At 51.1% G+C, this 20,020-nt stretch overlaps 1 protein-coding gene across 1 annotated transcript in view; it reads right to left on the minus strand.

The window, feature by feature from the left end:
- Positions 1 to 6,548: 6,548 nt before the first annotated feature.
- The window catches only part of CES1 (carboxylesterase 1), a 29,429-nt gene continuing 15,957 nt past the window's right edge, over positions 6,549 to 20,020 (minus strand). The window contains exons 8-14 of the mRNA XM_059381504.1: positions 18,447 to 18,485; positions 13,767 to 13,907; positions 12,496 to 12,576; positions 12,074 to 12,221; positions 8,131 to 8,262; positions 7,151 to 7,223; positions 6,549 to 6,911 (exon numbers count right to left, since the gene is read on the minus strand). Of these exons, the coding sequence (XP_059237487.1) occupies positions 6,728 to 6,911; positions 7,151 to 7,223; positions 8,131 to 8,262; positions 12,074 to 12,221; positions 12,496 to 12,576; positions 13,767 to 13,907; positions 18,447 to 18,485 (798 nt within the window). The 3' untranslated portion in view covers positions 6,549 to 6,727. The remainder of the gene's footprint in view (positions 6,912 to 7,150; positions 7,224 to 8,130; positions 8,263 to 12,073; positions 12,222 to 12,495; positions 12,577 to 13,766; positions 13,908 to 18,446; positions 18,486 to 20,020) is intronic.

Below are 20,020 nucleotides of genomic sequence, written 5' to 3' on the forward strand. Positions count from 1 at the left end.
TGGAGATACACACCCACCCACACACAGCCTTGGGGGCCCTCTTTCTACAAGTGATCCATGGTGTCAGTCTCTGTTCTCCAACCCCAACCAAACGACGATGACAACAGAGCTTATTTCTGAAAGTCTGTCACCTCATTCATGCTGAGTTTCCATTGGATCCATCCCACATCCAACATGGCCTTGGTTTTCCCGACAGCGACTAAATGCTCACATCGTGTTCAGAGCAGTGCCTGTCCCTCCGAAGTTCGTTGTTACGTGTTTAGAGCAGATCAGCTCTGCGACGAATGTCCATCTCCTCCCCCTCCTCTGCCCATGTCAAAGGCAGCCCAGTCATTGCTGTGTTTTCCTGCAGCCGAAATGGTCGCTGTTCCTTTGTCCCCTCCTTTGGCTGGTGCCGCTGAGGTTTGAACTGGGGTCTGGGTGGCCACATCCCAGTCTCCCTGTGCCCCAGTGCACATGACCACCTGGGCAGGGAGTTTAAGCTTCAGGAAATACCAGAGCCCATGTGCTTTGCTAGGCAACAGCCAGCCTTCTGCTGGACCGGCCGGCCCCACAAGCCCTCCGCTGTCAGCCCCCCATTAGGCTGCGGTATGGGAGAGGCTCCCCGAGCTGGGCAGCAACTCAGGCATTACTTGACCTCAGCTCCAGCTCAGAGGAGGAGCAGACAGGAGTGTGGCAACCGGAGACTCCCAGATGATCTGGCCACTAAGTGGCTTAACAGCTGGTAGCCATGTCGGCCTCAGGCGTGGGAGGGGCTGAGCTGGGCCCGACCAACAGGGCCAGAAGGCTCCAGGAAATCAAGGAAGACCATCTCTGTCTCCAGAGGAGGCCCAAGCCAAGTCCATTGCCTGGACATACCCAGGAGCCGTAAAAGGATTGTTGGTGAGCAGAGCAAGTCTTCCTGGGAGGGACAGCCCCCACCTCCCATCCCCCCAACCCCTGTAGCTTCAGGCTCCGGTCCAGGGGAACAGTTGAGGATGGGCAGACTTGGAATCAGAAGAGGTGGGGCCTGAAGCAAGCCCAGCCCCTGGCCACAGGAAGTCGGATGCCGACCTGGAGGCCATGACCAGCCCAATATCGCGGCCCGTACCTGCTGCTCACCTGACTTATTCCCAGGTCCCTGCTAAGTTTCTGTTCTTGCATGACAGGCCCCCAGACTCCCCTGACCCCCATCTCCAGCCACATGCAGTAATACCTTATCAGTAGAGAAGAATAAGGGGGTGGGGCGGTATCTGAGGCCTTCCCACTTCCCAGGTAAGGACGGGCAAGGCAACTCTGACATTTCAAATTAGCCATAGAGTCAGATCAGGGAGCATGGGAGCCAAGATTAGAACCGTTGACTAGACTATTACACTTAGAGAGGACCCCACTGGAGGTTTGGAACAAGAAGGGAAAGACAAGGGGTTCCTGGCTTTCTTAAAGAGAGAATGGAGCCTTTCAGGTCTCAACAGCCATGATGGATTCATTCCCAGGGGGACTGAGACCTTAGGAGTATAAACACCTTGGACAAGGCCAGACGCACTGCGCTGACATTTAATGAGCCAACGCAGTGGCTTACCCAGTGCCAGTTACTGTTCCAAGTGCTTTGCAAATTTCATCTCACTGAATTCTCCTGATGAAACCATGAGGCAGTGTTATTATCCCCCGTGCACAAATGGCGGACACTGAGACACAGAGTTGAAACAATGTACTCGTTGGCGACACTGGGGTTTGAACCCAGGGAGTCTGTGTTCTTAAGCGCTCTGATCTGCCATCGTCCCTGGTCCCTGGCCATGGTCCCATGGTCCCTGGCCATGCAGGCATAACTCTGTCCAGCTGGTAGGATCGTGGGTCCTCAACTAGTTCCAACACCCTCTTCATCACAAACAATCTATAATCCGTACACCCATAGATAGTTTACATGTATGTGTTACATATGTTTGTATACAAACTAACATACTTAAATATGTATGCATTTTCATGCATACTTAAATGTATACATGTATTTACATGTAACATGCATGTAACACAAACATGCATGTGAATATATACATATTTAAGTGCCTCCAGTGTGCTCAGAAACAAATGACTTGCACTAGGACACCACCGTGAGAAAGTTCACCTTGAACAGAGGTTCCCTATCTCCCAGAGAAGCTAGCTATACCCTAACCTCATGCTCTTTGTTTCTTTATGTCAGATACAGGTTCCCTTGGGCTCCCTATCCATCTCCTCTAAAGGTTAGGATAACAAGTGTAACAGGCATCTAACTATGGTCCCTGAACAGATGAGGTTTTATCATTCTCTTGTGTCCAGTAGGCAGTGGGCCACGGAGAGGTGTGTTCCTCAGCAGGAAGAAGACGAGAAGCATCTTTGGTCGCAGAGAAGAGCTTCTGAGCGGGTCTCTGCCTGGACGTGCCCAGAAGCCTGCGGTAGCTCTGGAGACACTTAAGAAAGCCATCAAGGATTTGGACTGCTTCTAGTTTTCTATTCCATCCGTAGCGTATGGTTCTCATGCTCCTGGAGAGAGAGAGAGAGAGAAAAGAAAGCTAATCCACCTGCATTTGCCTATCTTTCAGGCAGGAAGAAGGGAAACACAGAGAAAGGACAAAAGGCAGAGGCCAACTGCATCTGCAACCCTTTACTCTGGAGAAAAGTGGGTCTCCCGGATCCCCGCCAGGATGTCAGTCTGTGTCTCACTGGCCAGACCCATGTATCAGGGCAACTTCTAGCTGTCAGGGGAATGGAATTTGTCGCTGGGTACATTGCGGCCCTGCACAAAATCAGGGTTCTTTTAGGAGGAGGGCAAGAAGGATATTAGGACGACCCTGATCACTGCCTTCTTTCCTCCGGCTCCTTCCCCCAGGATTCCACCGTCTGCTGAGAACGGCGGGGGCCCTTGTGAAAAGCACCCTGATCGGAGCAGCCATCATGAAGGGCTTCTTTGTGCCATAGGCTGAGATCAGTTCCTATCCTGGGTTGGGGGCGGTGGGACTAAAGGCTCAGGTCTTGCAGCGTGAGGACAGGCAGACCTCGGTTGGCATCCACAGAGACCCCTCGAAGCTGGCCGAGCGAGTGGGGATGTGTGTATGCTGAGCTGAACTGTTTCCGCCTGCTCCAGCTTCCTTCTCACTTTCTCTAACCTGAGGGCCCGTTCTTCCAGAACGGAAGAAGCTGATTAACGCCGAATATGGCCGTGGCCACCAGATGGCGCCAACGCACACTCCTGTTGCATCACAGAGGCCGAGGAAGAGGGCGGCAGGAACCAGGGGTCTTTGTTCTCCGGACCCTCCTCAGCGCCTGTGGGAACCTCCTCAACACCTTCCCGAACCAGGGGAGTGAAAGGTCATTCTTGGCTGGATGAAAAGGTCCATTTGGTTTGTTTTTTTATATGTTGGGTGGATGTATTTACTCATTAACTCATTCATTCTTTGATGAGAACCATATCTAGTCCTAGTACATACCAGAAAGGAACTGGGGTGGACAAAGAAGGAGTAACTCTTGTCCCTGAAGAACTCTTAGTCTAATGGAGGACGCAGATAGTATGCTGACAAGGAAACGTATATTGAGCACTTACTGCATGCTTATTTGTAACCCACAGATGTCTCCCCAAGACCTTCAAAGTAAATCCAGACTCCTTCTTCATCTCATGCCCCCTCTCTGCTCCAGTCATGCCATACTAGCTGCAGATGTGTCCCCAAGGACACCCCGTGGCCCTGGTCCTCGCCCCTTGGGCCTCATCCCTTGGCCTTTCCCCATCTCTCTGAAACCGACACTCTTATCTGTCCCTCGTGTCCCCCTAAAAAAATAATAATAATTAAAAGCCTTTCCTAACCTACCCATCTCACCAACCTTGCCACAAGTTGTTGAAATGATCTTTCAGGAGACCACTGGCCTGGGGACAGAAGGCAGCCACCACTTCTATTTCTCTCTCCTGTATCTAGATGAGCTTCTGGCACATGGCTGGTCCTCAGTAGATAGTTGCATTGACAGAGGGGAGTGAGACAAGGCCATCTCAGAACCTGACAGAGAAATCATGCATGGAACCCCACCTGGGAGATCGGAGAGGGGCTCCCATGAGAGGTGGCACCTGAGCTGAGTCGGGAAAATTCCAGGTCATGAGACTAGCGAAAGTGACAGCGTGGACGCAAGGAAAACTCCAGAGATATGCGGTAGAAATTTCCACGTGGAAGGGCCGCTGCAAAAAGTAAAATATAGATGAGGAGGGCCCTCCCAAGCTGGAGAGGGGGATGGAACTTTTTCCAGAGGGCAATGAGGAGCTATTGAAAAGGTTGAAGTCGGTGGAGTGATGCGATCATACTTGGGTGTTACGTGTTGTATCTGGAGGTAATTGCTGGGTGACACACCACCCGCAAAATGTAAAACAATAGCCATGTATCTGGTTGATGAGTCTGTGGACCACCTGGGAAGTCCCGCCAACCTGGGCGGCCTCAGCTGAACTTGATCGGGCTCACCCACCTGTCGGCAGCTGAGGGTCAGGTGGGCTGGTCCTCGTTGGCCTTGGCCAGCTTGGCTCCCCTCTGTGGGGTGTCTCATTCCCAGAAGACTGGCCTGGGCTCATTCCCATGGCAGTGATGGGGGTTCAGCACGTAGGCACGGCCTCTAGAAACACAACATCACTTCTGCCATATTTTAGTGGCAAAGCAAGTGAAGAGGCCAGCCCAGATTCTTTAATGAGTAGAGCTTCAAAATCAGATGCCAAGGCTGTCTCCAGCAAAGTGAACACGAGGGTGGCCATTCGGATGGATCACTCTGGCTCCGTGGCACGGAGGCTAAGGGGAAGAGAGGCCAACTGGGAATTGTTCACCCGTCCAGGTGGGAGGCAAAGCGCAGATCCTTTACAGAGAAGTGTCACATGAGTGGAGTGTCCTGAATGTTTCTGAGGTGCCCGGAGCTGGGTTAGTTCCTGTTGGAGGCTGGGGAGACCACCAGTAGGAGGAGGACATGGGAAGGGCCTACCCAAGCTGCCGCTGCATGGTTAGGATTCTCGAGGCTGCAAGAGACCAATCTGAATGCTGAATGCTGACCCCTGGAAGGGTCAGCTCTGGCACAGTCACCGCCGGCCCCCCCCCCCCCCCCCCCCCCCCCCCCCCCCCCCGGAACATTGCCAGGGTCCCTTCCAGGGGTTATGGTCCTGGATCCAGCCCTGAAGCACGTGTGGCTATATGGACACTTCCCACTAGAGGGCAGCAGAGAACAGCCAGTTAAATAGGTGCCTTTGGCAGGAAGCCTATGACTCAGGATGTTTAAAGTGTTCCATTTAGGAAGGAAGGATTGCTCCGTGGGCTCAAGTTCTAGAACCAGACTGCTAAGGTTTCTATCCCAGGTATTTCGGCAAGGTGGGCTTCATGGGTGTGAGACCCAAAGCCCCAGGCTCATGGTTGCTTTAACGCTCTGCTGTTGCCGTCTTGAAATTCTTAATAATTTTTTAAGATAAAGGCTTATTTCAGGGGCGCCTGGGTGGCTCAGTCATTAAGCATCTGCCTTCAAGCTCAGGCCCTAAGATCGAGCCCCACATCAGGCTCCCTGCTCAGTGGGAAGCCTGCTTCTCCTTCTCCCACTCCCCCTGCTTGTATTCTCTCTCTCTCAGATAAATAAAATCTTTTTTAAAAAATAATAAAGGCTTATTTTTATTTTACACAGAAAATTATGTACTTGGTCCTGTCTGCCACTTCCTTGTTGAGTTTTCTTGGGCCCCATGTTAACGTTCATGAGGTTGATAGCAAGTCTTCACCTCAAAGTATGACTGTGAAGATGATATGAATAGGAAAAGTACTTTATTATGAAGATACATAGAAAATATTTGGTAACTTTTAGTTACTGTTCTTCTTATAGAAGTCAAAGGTATAATCAATGAATCACTGAAGGCCGAAGAGCACTTTGACCTTGTAAAGTTCCATCTGACCACCACCTATCAGTCTGTCCATCTCATCACCTGAGAAGGCCTACATTTTTTGCGATCTCCAGGAACCTAGCAACACTCCTTTCCTCCCTGCTTATGCATCCTACCATCCGTCTGTATTTAGCGCACACATTGTGCAGGGCCCCAAAGTCCCAGAGACCTATAGAAAGGGTTCCTGCCTTCAGGAACGCATGGACTAGGTCAGTGGTTCTCAATGCTGGCTACATACCAGCTAAACAAAGGGAGTTTTTTAAAAAATCCTAATGCCCAGGCTACAGAAAGGACCCAGTCAAGTTGCTTGGAAGGAATGGCCTCAGGGAAGGGCCCAGCAGGCTGCTGTGTCCTTTGAAGAAAAGCTCTGTGCCTGGGGAAGAGTTCGTAAGGGCCACATCACAGTGCCCCAGGGGTGCGGCGCCACCTCCCCTCGCGGCCACCTCGAGTGCGCACACAGACGATGCCCCTTCCCTGCCTACAGGTATCTCCTCATGGAGGGGAGGGACAGGGCACTCTGGCCACCCACATCCGGTAGTTGGAAGCTGTTGAGGACCAGAGGCGGAGTCCTCCTTGGCAGCTCCCAGGGCCAAGCCGTCTTCACCAGAGGCGACTTCCAGACAATGGTGCCCACCAAGCCCAAGACACCAACACTGACTGGGTCTCCGAAAGAATTTATTCCCCAAATGGAAGCCACAGTTCCCCTCCCCGACCTCCACCCTCCTCCACCAATAATCCCTAGCCTCCACAGTAAGATTGCTCTTTGGCTCATTAACACCACCTGTAGAATACCCCGGTCTGAGCTCCCCGGACCCCAAGGTCAGGCAGGCTTCCCATTCACAGCTCCACGTGTTCTGTGCGAGGTGGCATTTCTGCTGCCCCCTTGGCCAGGAGCTCAGTCCAGAAATCCACTTCCTCGTCCTTCAGCTTCTCGGCTGGCTGAGTGGTGGCTCCAATCTGCAGGTACCCTTCCTTCTGGTCGTAAGCTGGCCAAGAGGGCAGCCCCTTCCCATTGGGGTTCCTGGGAACAGAATCAAGTGAGAATTACCCAACAACACTGCGAGATTTGCAAGACCTCTTGGTTTCATTTCTGCCAGGAGGCTCATTCACCCCCAGAGGCAGAGAGCTCACCAAATCCTCGGCAGCCTGCCCACTCTCAGAGAACTCTCATTGTCAGGATCATAGGGCTGGGAACTACCTGTCCCAGCCCACACGGCCGGCCCTCCCCCAGCCTTGCTCCATCTCTGTCACCCAGCTCACCCAGTCCGGGCGAAGTTGGCCCAGTATTTCATCATCATCTTGCTGAGCCCGATCTCCTCTTCTGAGGCACCACCTGCGCAGAGGAAGAAATAAAGGCCACGGTCAACAGCCCTGGACAGCTTGTGGGAAATTCAGAATCTGAGTCCTTACTCTGGGCCTACTGCATCAAAACCCGCATTGCAGGAAGATGTGGGTAATTTGTGTGCAATTAAGCTTCGGGGATCCTGATAGAGGATGCAGGGGAGGGCTGTGGTCAGTCTGTCAGCTGGCCACCTCTGTCGACGATGCCTATATATCCTGTCCCCCCGGCTGTTGCGGGCCCAGCACCACACCCGGGGGGGCCTCCACAGCAACCCCACCTCAGGACTGTGCTCCCCGGGGTCTTTGCTCAGTCTTCTTCGCCCACCCACACTTGCACAGAATCTGAAAAATAACCCAAGTAGTTCACGCCCGGAGGCGCTGGCGTATCACAAACAGCCCTGAGGCGGGTCGCATGTATGTCATCTGTCACTGCTAGTTAGGACACTGAGGATATTGGCAAGAGGTTGTCTCTAAAGCATTATTAAATATATTAAGTTTAGAGACATGAGTTTTAAGTAGATACACAGTTGAATGGACAGACACACAGACGTACACTAGCCCTGATTCAAGGTCACCAGCCATTCTGACCTTGTTCTCACTCACATTCTGATATGCTCTGGTGAGTGGGCAGTGAGTGGTGGCTTTCTGGCCCTGCACGTGACCCACCAGGTGTCTTACAGTCAGCCAGGTCCCAATTCTCAGAGACACTACCAATGGGGACACATGGCTACACCTTCTCCATCATGTGTGTGGGAGTCAGAGAAAGGCTGGCAATCTTTGGAGCTCAGCCCTACTCTGGTGTATTTGGGTAAGAACTAGAGAGAAAGGGGAACCTGCCCAAGGCCACCTCAAACCCAGATCTCCTAACTACAAGTCTGTAGTCACCAAAGGACCATCACCTTTCAAAAACGGGGCCCCGAAGACAGAGAAGAGCTCATCCCCGTGGTCCCCTTCCACCGTCTTGGGTTTCATGTCTGATGAGAAGCTTGGATGATACCGGAACTCATACATGTAGGTGGGGGCTCCGGCATCTGGGGAAAGATGGAGCACGCACAGGTCATTTTACCAGACACCCACCTGGGTGGTGCCGAGGTCGCCAGGGGCCCTGAGCGCTCAGGGACCAGGAGGGCCACCCGGGTATGGAGTACAAACACCAGCAACATTAATAGCAATTGCCCAGTGTCGGGGCTGGCTGTGCGCTGGGCCCCGTGTGAACCTGCAGAAAACCCCTGGAGCTTTGGGAAAGGTCCGTATTCGCTTGAAGGCACACCTTCGGTGGAGGCGAAAGTGGTTTTGAGCCAGGTATTGAGTGACTCAGTGAGCGCAGGTCGAATGAGCAGCTATTGGACCCGGGGGCGTAGACCCATTCAGAAGGACCATCACTGCAGGGGCCTGGAGTCCTACAGATGCTGCCATCTACACACGACATCTGTGCTCGTCCCACTGACTCCACCGCATTCCACTGCCAACAGCCCGGGTCTGATTCCTTCACAGGCCCTCTGCAGCCCAACAGGGGCCTTCTATCCTGCCCAGTTTGGGCAGTTTGCAGGGTTTTCCTCACCTAAGCTCTAGGGAGGAGTGACATGAATCTGAGGTTGCATTTAAGTATCTGACAGCTCCGATATTTTAGTAGGAACACGGGGAAAGGGCACAATCCATCTCTTGCATCACAAGAATCCAAAACCTCAGCATTTTCTATTTCTCCATCATCTATCTTGCTTCCTGACAGCCGAGGGGGGGTGGCAGCAGAGAGAAGGGGGTCTCTAAGGGAGGACAAAGGTGGCTGCTCTTGCTTTCCTGGTCCCGCTCTCGGAATCCTCTCTCTGAGCCCCCAGAGGGGGTCAGCTTTCCTGAAGACGGCTTCACCCAGAGTTGTTTCTCCCACTCCTTCAGGGCTGCCACCCCGGGGAGCTCAGTGCTGTGCACAGACCCGAACACCCACAACGGACTGACTCTGATGGGGGAATGGCCAGGCCCCCAGTGGAGCTGGCAGAGACATCGCACAGCTTTTCCCTCCTTATGTACAAGAACAAACTCGGGAAGTGCGGAAACAACCGATGAACAAAAAGATCACTTATGGGGCGCCTGGGTGGCTCAGTGGGTTAAGCCGCTGCCTTCGGCTCGGGTCCTGATCTCAGGGTCCTGAGATCCAGCCCCGCATCAGGCTCTCTGCTCAGCGGGGAGCCTGCTTCCTCCTCTCTCTCTCTCTGCCTGCCTCTCTGCCTACTTGTGATCTCTCTCTGTCAAGTAAATAAATAAAATCTTAAAAAAAAAAAAAAAAGATCACTTACAATGCCACCACTTGAAGACACACATGTTCATATTCTAGCATATATCCCTTCTATGAATATAAAAATGGGATGATGGTGTAGATGTCATTATGAAATAGACAATAATATTTCTCCCTATCATTAAATATTTGTCCAAAGATGACTTAGCCATATACGCCATCCCCACATGAGGATGTAGAATAATTTATTGAGTTACCTCTCTCACCCCCGTCAATGTGCCCTTAGTTTAGCAAGAGGTCCTGTCTAGAAGAAGCAACAGTCAATAGGTCTGAAATCTGCCTGTTAGCAGCTGCTTCAAGGTCAAGCAGAACTCACCGAGAGAAGGATCTGTCACTTTGCCCCTTAAGACCTTTTGCGAAGGAGAGATCTTCTTTGGGCAGTGCATCGCACAAAAGATAATCCCCCCCCCTTTTTTTTAGCTTTCTGCCTAAAACCATGGAGGTGCATAAAATTCCTACAAACACAAGTGTCCAAAGGAAAGTAGGGGCACAGGTTAGGATAACAGGAAAATAGGAGAGGCAGAGAGGACAGAGTTCGTTACCTAAGTACACCATTGTAAACACGGGGATGGTCTTTCTTTCTTTCTTTCTTTCTTTTGGTGGGGGGGACAAGGAAAAGCTTATGCCATTTGGCAGCATTATCTTTACTTTTAAATCTGAGTTTCCTAAGTAAGAGAATTAAGAAATCCTACTCATACAGTGGAAAGAAATTTCACAACATGTATCAAGAATTTTAAAGTGCTCTTAGGGCCCTGCCTGGGAATTTCACTTCTAGCAACCAATCCTCAGAAAACTTTTAGAGACTTGACTGAAGATTTATGCACATAAGGCTAAGCATGAAGACTTTTCACAGATCTTGAACAAAGTCTTACAATATAGCGTTTATGAACACTGTTGATATATCGAACACGTGATTATTGAACACATGATACAACATTAATTTCTAAGTTATATGTTAGGCATGGAAAGATTATTCAAAAAATATATCAAAAATTTAGAGCAGATGTTTCTTGGTGGAGGAATTTAGAGTAGTATCAAATTCCCTCTTCATGTGTTTCCACATAATATCCCAGTGCAGGATATTAACTTTATATTCAGAGAAGTTCTTTCAAAAAGAAAGTGGGACAAATACAGAATGAAGACTATCATTGGTAAAATCTGTGCAGTCCTGGGAAAAGACTGTGAATTCAAAGTCACAGGATACTAAATTCTGATTAAAAAAACACAAGTCAAAGTATGGCTGGGACCAGCAGACAAAGCAGAGTAAGATATCACGAATCAGACACGTATCCAGAGGCAAGACCAAATTTATGAAAGAGCAAATTTGACCCCCCGTGGCCCCTGGCTGACGAGTTTCATTGGGACCCTTGGGAGGAGGAAGGAGCGCCTGTACTCATTATACTGAGGGCTTGGGAACAGAACAGGTCAGCTCAGCTGCTTTTTCTCATGCCTAGAAAGTCCTGAACTTTAAAACCCTCCCAGCACGGTTAGAGAAGAGACGTCTGTACCAAGAGCCATTTCCTGGCCTGCAGACCAGGTGAAGGAGGGGTCCTGTGAGGACCTCAGACAGATGCTCAGAAGGGGTGCACCCTCTCTAGATGAGCTTAGCCATCCTTGACCTCGTGCTATACCTGCACAGCCTGGGATCAATGTTGGATGGGCCTGTGGTAGACCCACCACACACCAGGATGGACAGAAGCCATCAGTAGAATGGACACTCTCTAGAACAGCTGCCTCCACACCTCCCATTGCTCGCTTCTCTTGTTTTTTTGTTTTGGTTTTGGGTTTTTTTGGTCTTGGACCAGCCTGATTTTATGCTTGGCTTCAGTCTACCCCAGCTCCACTAGTTAACAAACTGGTTTGCCCCAGCTCTGATCTTGGAAACCTTCCAAGACATATCTTCTAAGCCTTGCACTCTGGCCTCAAAGACCACAGTAACATCGGGGGAGAAGCCCCTGTGATAGATGCTGCTGGTCCCTCATCGCCTCCCCCAGCTTCTGGGTGTACCAGCTGGACTTCCACTTCTGGCATCTGGAGCTCTTTGTCTGGAGGCTTTGGCCACCAAGTGACCATTCTGCCCATGTGTGTGGCAAGTCAGAGCTCCTGGAAATTAACAGCCCCTTGGGAACAGGCTTCAACCCATGACTCCCAGGAGTGGGAGGCTAAATACCGAAGCTCCCTTGCCAGTCGCACAGAATCACCCTGAGACATGACAGGGGACGTGATGTGACTGGCTCCAGGTGTCCACGGTGCCCACCCACTTCCTATGCAGCTCCAGTGGCTTCCTTCTCCTTTCTGTGCCGCTTCTCCACTGCTCTGCTGGTGTGTTCTGGGATCCCCTCCCTAACAAGCTATTTGCATTCAAGTCCTCCTCTCAGAGTTGCCTTCTGGTGGACCCAAAGTGAGACAGTGTCCCTATCCCCGGCCATATGGAATCGGTCCTGGAAGCCTGACCCTTGGTGGCTTCCCTCTGTCTATGCTGAGAAGTGGGCAGGACAAACAGAGAAGCTGGTGGGGTGGTGTCTCTCTCCTGTCCAACCTCTGGGACTTACCTCTGTGATGACGGGCCACAGTCACAGATGGGACACCAAATACCAAATCTGCTATCATGTCCAAGAACAGGTCCTTCTTTTGGGCGGGGTCGTCTGTCCCTCCTAAATACTTCTCAGTGGCCAGTGGCGTCAGTTCCTCAGGGACCCCCTGAAATGGAGCAGAAGTAAAAGTGACCCTCTGTCCCTCCTCCCCCCTGGGAATGATGTGGCTTCTAGAGCCTGGGGTGGCTTGTGAGAATGGTGTCTCTCTCCAGCCCTATGCAACCACCCCCGCTGTGTGTTGAGGGGGGAAGGGCAGAAAAGCGGGGCCAGAACCCTCCATCTCTGGGCTTCCCCCTGCCATTTAGGTGCTCAGCAATTTGGGGCCAGTGTCTGTCCCTCTTGGGGTTTCAGCCAGTTCCTGTGGTTCCCTGGCCTCTTACAGCGATGGAGTAGGACCTCCACAAGAGTGATGCAGCCGTCTTCTGGTCCAGCTTTCCCTCGGAGAGTGGGTAACCCATCATCTGTTAGAACAACAGTCACACACTTGTAGCGCATCAACAACTAGCAGAAGGCACCAACCCTACCAACCAACCAGACCGATGCAGGCTGAAGGTCACTTCGTCATGACTTAGACAAGCCTGGGTCCTTGATGCATTGGGCAAAATCAATGAAACAAATGGGCTTATTTTCACCAGAAACTCAAGCCATGCAAAAGGATACAGTCAATGTAGAGAGAAGCTGTCCCAGGCCTTTGCAGTGCGTGTGTATGTGTGTGTGTGTGCATGTGTGTGTGTGTATGTGTGTGTGTGTATCAGGCAAGAATCCCCACCCTGGACATGGCGACACCCAGGAAAGGTTTAAGCCTGGCTAGTGTTGAAGCAGAGGGCAGAGGACACAGACCTGACAGATACTCCCACCTGTCTCAGTGGCCCAGGAAGGCCCAGATCCTGCCATTATAGCTTTGGTCTGTCAGTGACCTCTGCAGTTCCGTGAAGTGAGAACGCAGGACTGTGACAAAACACCCCACCCAAGCCTCCACGTTAAGGGACTTGACCAAACGATAGCTTGGCTGCCAGAAGCGTAAGGCCTTGTCCCTAGGATGGATGGGGAGGATGTCCCAGTGTCCTTTAAAATGCTTGCCTAAGAAAGCGCCTGGAACCAGGGGAATTTACTGTTTGTTCTGGCCAAATCCTGGCAATAGCTTGATAGGTCCCTGAGCCCCCTACCTTAGAGAGCATGCAATCCCTAATCCTTCTCCCCCTCTGAGATGTAATCTACCACCCAAACCATTTCCTCCAGGACCTGAGAGCCACTCCTTGAAATGCAGACATTCAGCCAGGAAGCCTCCTTCCTCTCCCGGTTCTGTGGGAGCGGGGAGGCCTGACTCTGGGGTCGCTGTGTCGCACCCTGTCCCACCACCCCCTGTCACAGAGACAGAAATGTGTCTGCCTGGCGATCATCCCCGCAGGCCCTCCTGGCACCCACACGTCAGGGATTTAGATCGGAAGACAATAGAGAATGTGGGGACGGGGTCCCCAGGTGACACTTGGGCCATCTTAGAGAAGCTCCCCTTTGAAATGTCAACTCGCGTGAAGGGGACAGCTGCTCTGGATTCAGGGGGAGCTCTGGAGAAGGAGGAGCCCTGCAAGCAGAGATGAGGGGGTGACGCAGTGGGCGCGGGCGGAGGATGGAGGGGGCCCCACGTTCTCACCATTGGAAGAAGCCAGCCAAACTCATGCTTGTTGATTCCGATGATGTAGGGGACGGAGTTGAATTTCTTTTCAGCCAGAATCTCTTCAGGCATCTTTGGCAGCAGCACGCCATCAACGACCGTGGGCAGGAAGGGATGGCTCTGGGGAGGACGGCATCATGGTGTCGCCGCTTCCCCGCTAGGGGCCGCACCCAGGTCCCCTTCTCCAGTCTGAGCTGGAAGTTGACGCCCCAGACCTGCAGGGCCACAGGTGGTGGCCACAGAACTCTAGCTCCCGAACAAAGGGGGCCAAGTGCACATGACCCAGAGGGCAGAACGTTGACTCAGGAACTAGCAGCGGTAAGGTGATGGGGGCAAAACTCACTCAAATTGAAACACACAGGGGAGTCTGGGTGGCTCAGTCCGTTGGGCATTGGACTCCTGATTTCAGCTCAGGTCATGATCTCAGGGTGGTGAGATCAAGCCCCGCATTGGGCTCTGCACTGGGCATGGAGCTTGCTTAAGATTCTTTCTTTCTCCTTCTGCCCCTCCCCACCACCTCCTTCCTTGTGTGCTCCCTCTCTCTAAAAAAAAAAAAAAAAAAAAAATATATATATATATATATATATATATACACATATATACATGTTTTCATATGTATATATTTTTAAAGATTTTATTTATTTATTTGACAGAGAGAGCATACAAGCAGGGGGAGCAGCAGAGGGAGAGAGAGAAGCAGACTCCCCATGGAGCAGGGAGCCTGATGCGGGGCTCGATCCCAGGACCCTGGATCATGACTCGAGCCAAAGGCAGATACTTAACTGACTGAGCTACCCAGGTGCCCCTATTTCCATATATTTATATACATATAAGTATACATTAAGTTAAATATAAATGTATAAAATTTATAAATATATAAAATATATAATTATATGTTTATATTTTAGTATTGAAATTTATAAACATATACATTTTATATGATTTTAATATAAAAACATAAAATATATATATGTACATATTTCTATATCTCAATTTGAAGTACATGTTTGCCTGTATGATCTCTGTATCTACAGTCAGCTCTGGTGTCCATGCTAGTTCATTTCGATAAAAGCTGCCGTGAACTCTGAATTAGCAGGTGCTGAGCCACGGCTCCTGGAGGACATACAATGTCAGATTCCTGCAAACACCTGGTCACGTTTTTGTGAATCCTGTTTTATGCGTGTTTAAAGACACCTGATACAACATGCATTGCTCACAAACAATGAATTCTGTGCAGTGTTTATTCATAAGACACCAGCTGAGAAGGGCTCACCATTTTCCTGGGGCCTGGGTAACGTGAACAGAGCCTCCTTGACCTTCAGCCTCGCGACCGTGTCATCCGTGATCCGCTGTCATCTCACAAACCCCAAGTGTAGCTGATCTCCTGCAGCTTCCTCACACACTAGATGTTACTCTAGCCCTTGCCTAAGCAGCCTCAGACTGGCAAGTTGCCCCTTCTTTTTCCTGCATGGCGGCCTCACCGACCCATTACCACTGAGCTCACGGCCCAGGGCCCTGTGAGCTACCCTGAATAAGGCTGATCTAACACATGACTTTTCTCCACGAGGCACACCACAGCCTTGCTGCAGGGAATAGCACCTCAGTGCTGTGCCCACGGGCCATCTTCAACAGTGAAACCATCAAGAGAAAGCGTAAAAGTGCGGAAAATGGGGCTCTACATAGACTGTGAAAAGGACACGAGTTAATAATGGAGATGGGAGACAACAGAGGGTAGCCGTGTTTGATCTTGATCAAGAGCCTATGCTCTTTGTCACTATGCTTTTTGTCACTCCCTGCGTGTCCATGAATGATGGCAAAAACTCCACAAGCATTGATTTTGGGGTTACACATACATTTAGGAGAGCTGATAAACTCACCAGTTCAGAATTCACCATCAATAAGGATTGACTCTATTTAGTCATCTCTATTTAAACAGAAGCTGCTACTGGCCACACCTGGGTGGCTCAGCGGATTAAGCATCTGACTCTCAATTTCAGCTCAAGCCAATTGGGTCCTGGGATTGAGCCCCAAAGCCAGGCTCCACAGTCAGCATGGAATCCGCTTGTCCTTCTCCCTCTGCTCCTCCCCTGTCCTTGCTCTCTCTCTTTCTATCTCTAAGATAAATAAATAAATAAATAAATAAAATCTTTAAACATAACCTGCTACTGATTAACAACAGTTCGCATCGAGGAGGTAGTGAGTTCCCCATCACTCATGAATAAAAGCATCAGGGATAGTCTCGCCTTACACTGCAAAAGTCCTCATTTTGGTGAAATTCGATGAAAATTACTCACATGGGGCCAGAGTCAGTGGCACCTGACTCCCGTGACAGCGTCTGGGACACAGGCTCTGGGTGTGGTTACACTGTGTTCTGGGTCACTCGCGTAGTTATTAAGAGCATGGGTTTGGGAGCCGCCTGTCTGGACTTGAATCCTGGCTCTGACACCGACTAGCTGGTAACTTGGGACCTTATTTCACCTGTCTGTGCTTCAGTTTCATCCTCTGTAAGGTGGGTTGTTGTGGGGATGAAGAGCCTGGACCCACAGAGAACGCTCAGCACAGTACCTGGGCCCCGGAGGTCGCCCTGTGCACATTAGATAGGACCCGTGGGCAGTGCTGCCCAGCCCTCACTTAGACACCAGCTCCACGAGCCATGTTCCCAGCTCCACACACCATGAGCCTTATTTCCCACCACCAGATGGCAGGTAGAACCCTACGACACCCAGGCTTGGAGCCCCTGTGGCTTCAGGGACTTGCGTCCACTCTGCAAGGGCCAATGAATGACGGGCCATTTCTGGTGGCCACAGGAAAAGCTCTATCAAGTGAATCTGACTCGAAGCCTCCTCCAGTCTAGGCGTGGCCTAGGGGGATCAGGCAGTGCAGGACATTTTCTGCACGATGCCCGGCACACAGCAGCCGCGCAGCTGGGCTCTGGGGGCGAGGGCACTGGTCTTGTAAGGAAGACCAGCCTTTCGAGGAGGTGACGTGCCCTGACCTTTGCTTACAAGGGTCCAGTCTGGCAGCATCATGGGGCAAGGATGGGGAGGAGAAGAGAGTCCAAGTGCAGAAGCTAGACGACGGGCCCCAAGCTGACCCAGTGGGGCTGAATGGCACTCGTGAGACGCAGAGCAACACCACAGCTGCCTTCCACAGTGCTCACGAGGGGCTGCCCTGGGGGGCGGACCTCAGGCACCACCAGGCTGAAATCAAAACCCCGGGGGCCATGCTCCATCCTCCCCTTTCTCTTCCGCCCCTCATCCTGTCCATTAGCAAACTCCCCCAGCCATGACTTCGAAATTACCCAGATTCTGGCCCCGTCTCCCCATCCCCCCTGCTATGTGCCCAGCATAGGCTGCCCCGGCCCATCTGCCACAGCGCAGGGGCCTCACAGCTGGTCTCCCTGGGCCTACCCAACTCTTCCCTACCTTCAATCTCGAGCAGCAATCAAAAGCCCTTCTGTAAACCCACGGTCAACTCCCTCCTCTGTTCAAAACCCTCCCAAGACTCCCCATCTCACTTGAAATCAAACTCTGAGTCCTTTAAAGGGATCACCCATACCTCTCTTTCCTTTTCATTCCCAGGCCTGTTCCCTACCCCAACTCCTTCCACACCACCCACAATGACCTCCTGCCACAGAACTTTTGCAACTGCTGTTCCCTCTACCTGGAACACTCTTCCTCCAGTTTTCCTGACAGCTGCCTTCCCCCCCACCTCCAGAACGTGGTCCCAGTGTCACCTTCTTGTTTGAGCCACTTCCTGATCTCACTATGCAAATCCAAACCACTGCAAACCCCATCCCCATTCCTTTCTCTTTCTCCGCAGCGAGGACCATCACCAAACACACGACATATCTCGTTTGTCACTGTACCCTCCTTTCCCTCCGAGAGGGCAGGGCGTTATCTTTGTTTTTGCCTATTTTATTGCTATTTCCCCAGCTTCTGAATCAGGTCCCCACACAGTAGGTGCTAATGAAATCTTTGCTGAATGAATCTCGCTGAATTGTCACGACGCCCTTTAAGGTAGATGCCAGTATCCCCAGGACAGAGCAGAGAGCACAGAACTGTGAGGTGTGGCAGAGATAACGTCTCGGAATCTGTCAAGGTGTTGGAAGGCACGAGAGGAGGAGAAAGGAGATAGGGAGGCTCCTGGGGTTCTGGGTGTGGCTGCAGGGGGGTGGTGTCCTCAGGACTGAGATTCTCAGCTCTTTCCAGAGGGCCCTCCAAATCATGTAGCTTGCACAGCTCGTCAACCCTGCAGTCTCCCGGGAAAGTCCTAGGCTCCTCAGGGAAGGTTCCTGAAGAAACTCCTCATCAGCTATCACCACCACCCCATAGTGGAAGTTTCTAGTCCAGTCCTTTCCCGAGGGACTTTTTTGGGAATGGGAAATGTAAATAAGAAGTAGGGTGTAGGCTGGACCCAAGGGACACAGAGTTGATAACTGGAAGCCCTGGGCTGAGTCAAGAGAACCCATTCCAGTCTCACATCTGGTCACCCTGGCTGTGTTATCCCAGCAAGTCGCCAGCCCTCTCTGGGCCTCAGTATAGTAAACACAAGGAGTCATCATGAGCGCAACAGAAGATTTTTTTTTCATTCCTATTTAACTGGAGCGTAAATGTGTCAAGACTTAAAACCTGTAATCAAGAAACCCAATGTCCTTACCTCTCTGGGGTCTCCAAACATATCAAGGGCAAAAAATTTCTGTGAAGACAAAGGGAGAGTATATGTGAGAAGGCTTCCAGGGACGAAAGCCAGTCTTTGTGAGCAGAGTGCCAAAGGTGTCAGGTTCTCCCTCTCGGTGCCACCCTGGCTGGGCCAAGAGGAAGTGGGCAGGATACTGGCTCCCCTGGGCTGGGGCACAGGTGGAGGTGTGGGACAGGGGCGGGGTTGCTGGAGAAGCCATCTGTCTGCTGTTCCTGCCTGTGCTGCCCTCCATCCGCTTCCCCTTCTTGTCCCCCTGGGTGACACTAGTCACCCTTTGGGGCACTTCCCTTTTCCCCAGTCTCACTCACAAATCCAGGCATCTATATGTGACCTGTGGTGCCCCATCTCCCTGACCACAGGGATTTAGTTCAGGTATTGGCATACACCCACATGAATCCAATAGACTTTACCCCAAAATTTGTGCTGGAATTATTGTGAACAGTGTCTAAACAGATAGGAGGTAAGTCTAGATGCTGTCACTGACTTTACCCTCCCTCAGGAAAAAATTTGCCCAAGAGTGAAGCCAACACTGAGAGGAAAAAAAAAAAAAAGCCGAGGGATGGAGTAGATACATTCTTAATAATAGCATATGTGCACCTGGATCCAGCCATACCTAAAACCATATTCTCCTGAACCACAGTTTTGTTTTCAGTTAGTTACCTAAAGATTTTGTTACATTTCTTTTTGCACTCAAGGTAGTTTGAGATGAGTTTCCTCATCCTGCATCAGTAAGTCCTGACTTACACAAGATCACTGAAACTCACCCAGTCCCATGGTTCTCTTATATATCGGCTGAAGAGTGCACTGATTGTAACATTGCACTGTAGCTACTAGGTCTGGCCGGTATGCATCCAGGGATCAGTCGGGCACTCCTTGTTATGGGTTATGGCCCTAAGTCCTCTGGCTTTCGTCAATATCACCAACTCTTCTAAGCTGGTCCTCTTAAACCAATGGAGAATTGCTGAAATAAACCTGCCTCTTTCAAGGAATCAGATGTGGTTGTATTTTCATTCTTTACATGCACTACTCACCTTATTTGAGCCCAAGAAAACAAGATCCAAGCCCAAGTCCACATTGGAATCCAACCAGGAAACAGAGCAGAGACTAATGCCAGAGGCCTGGCCCCAGGGTCCAGGAGTCTCTCCAGGAGCTGAGGGCCCCGACAGAGTGTCCAGGGGCTCAGGATATGTCTGAACTCAGTCACACCCTTTCCCCACAGAAGGAAAAATTCCCATTGGGCCTTCCTGCTGTATTCTCTGGGTGTTCTTGTGATGACACACTGTCGTAACCATCCATCAGTCCTCAAATGTCGCCTCCTCTAGGAAGCACCCCTGCTGACTGTTATGGGAATTTCCTCTCTCTATACTCCCACCACCCTTAGTCCACGAAGTCTGTGAGTGCATTCTTCCTTGAATAGTTCCTTGTCCACAGAAATTACATCTGATTGATGTCAGGATGGATGGAGGGATGGAGGGAGGGATGGAGGATGGATAGAGGGTTGGATGGATGGGTGACTGGGTGGGTGGATGGAG

Source organism: Mustela nigripes, chromosome 17, assembly GCF_022355385.1.
Source record: "Mustela nigripes isolate SB6536 chromosome 17, MUSNIG.SB6536, whole genome shotgun sequence".
Taxonomy (NCBI): Eukaryota; Metazoa; Chordata; class Mammalia; order Carnivora; family Mustelidae; genus Mustela; species Mustela nigripes.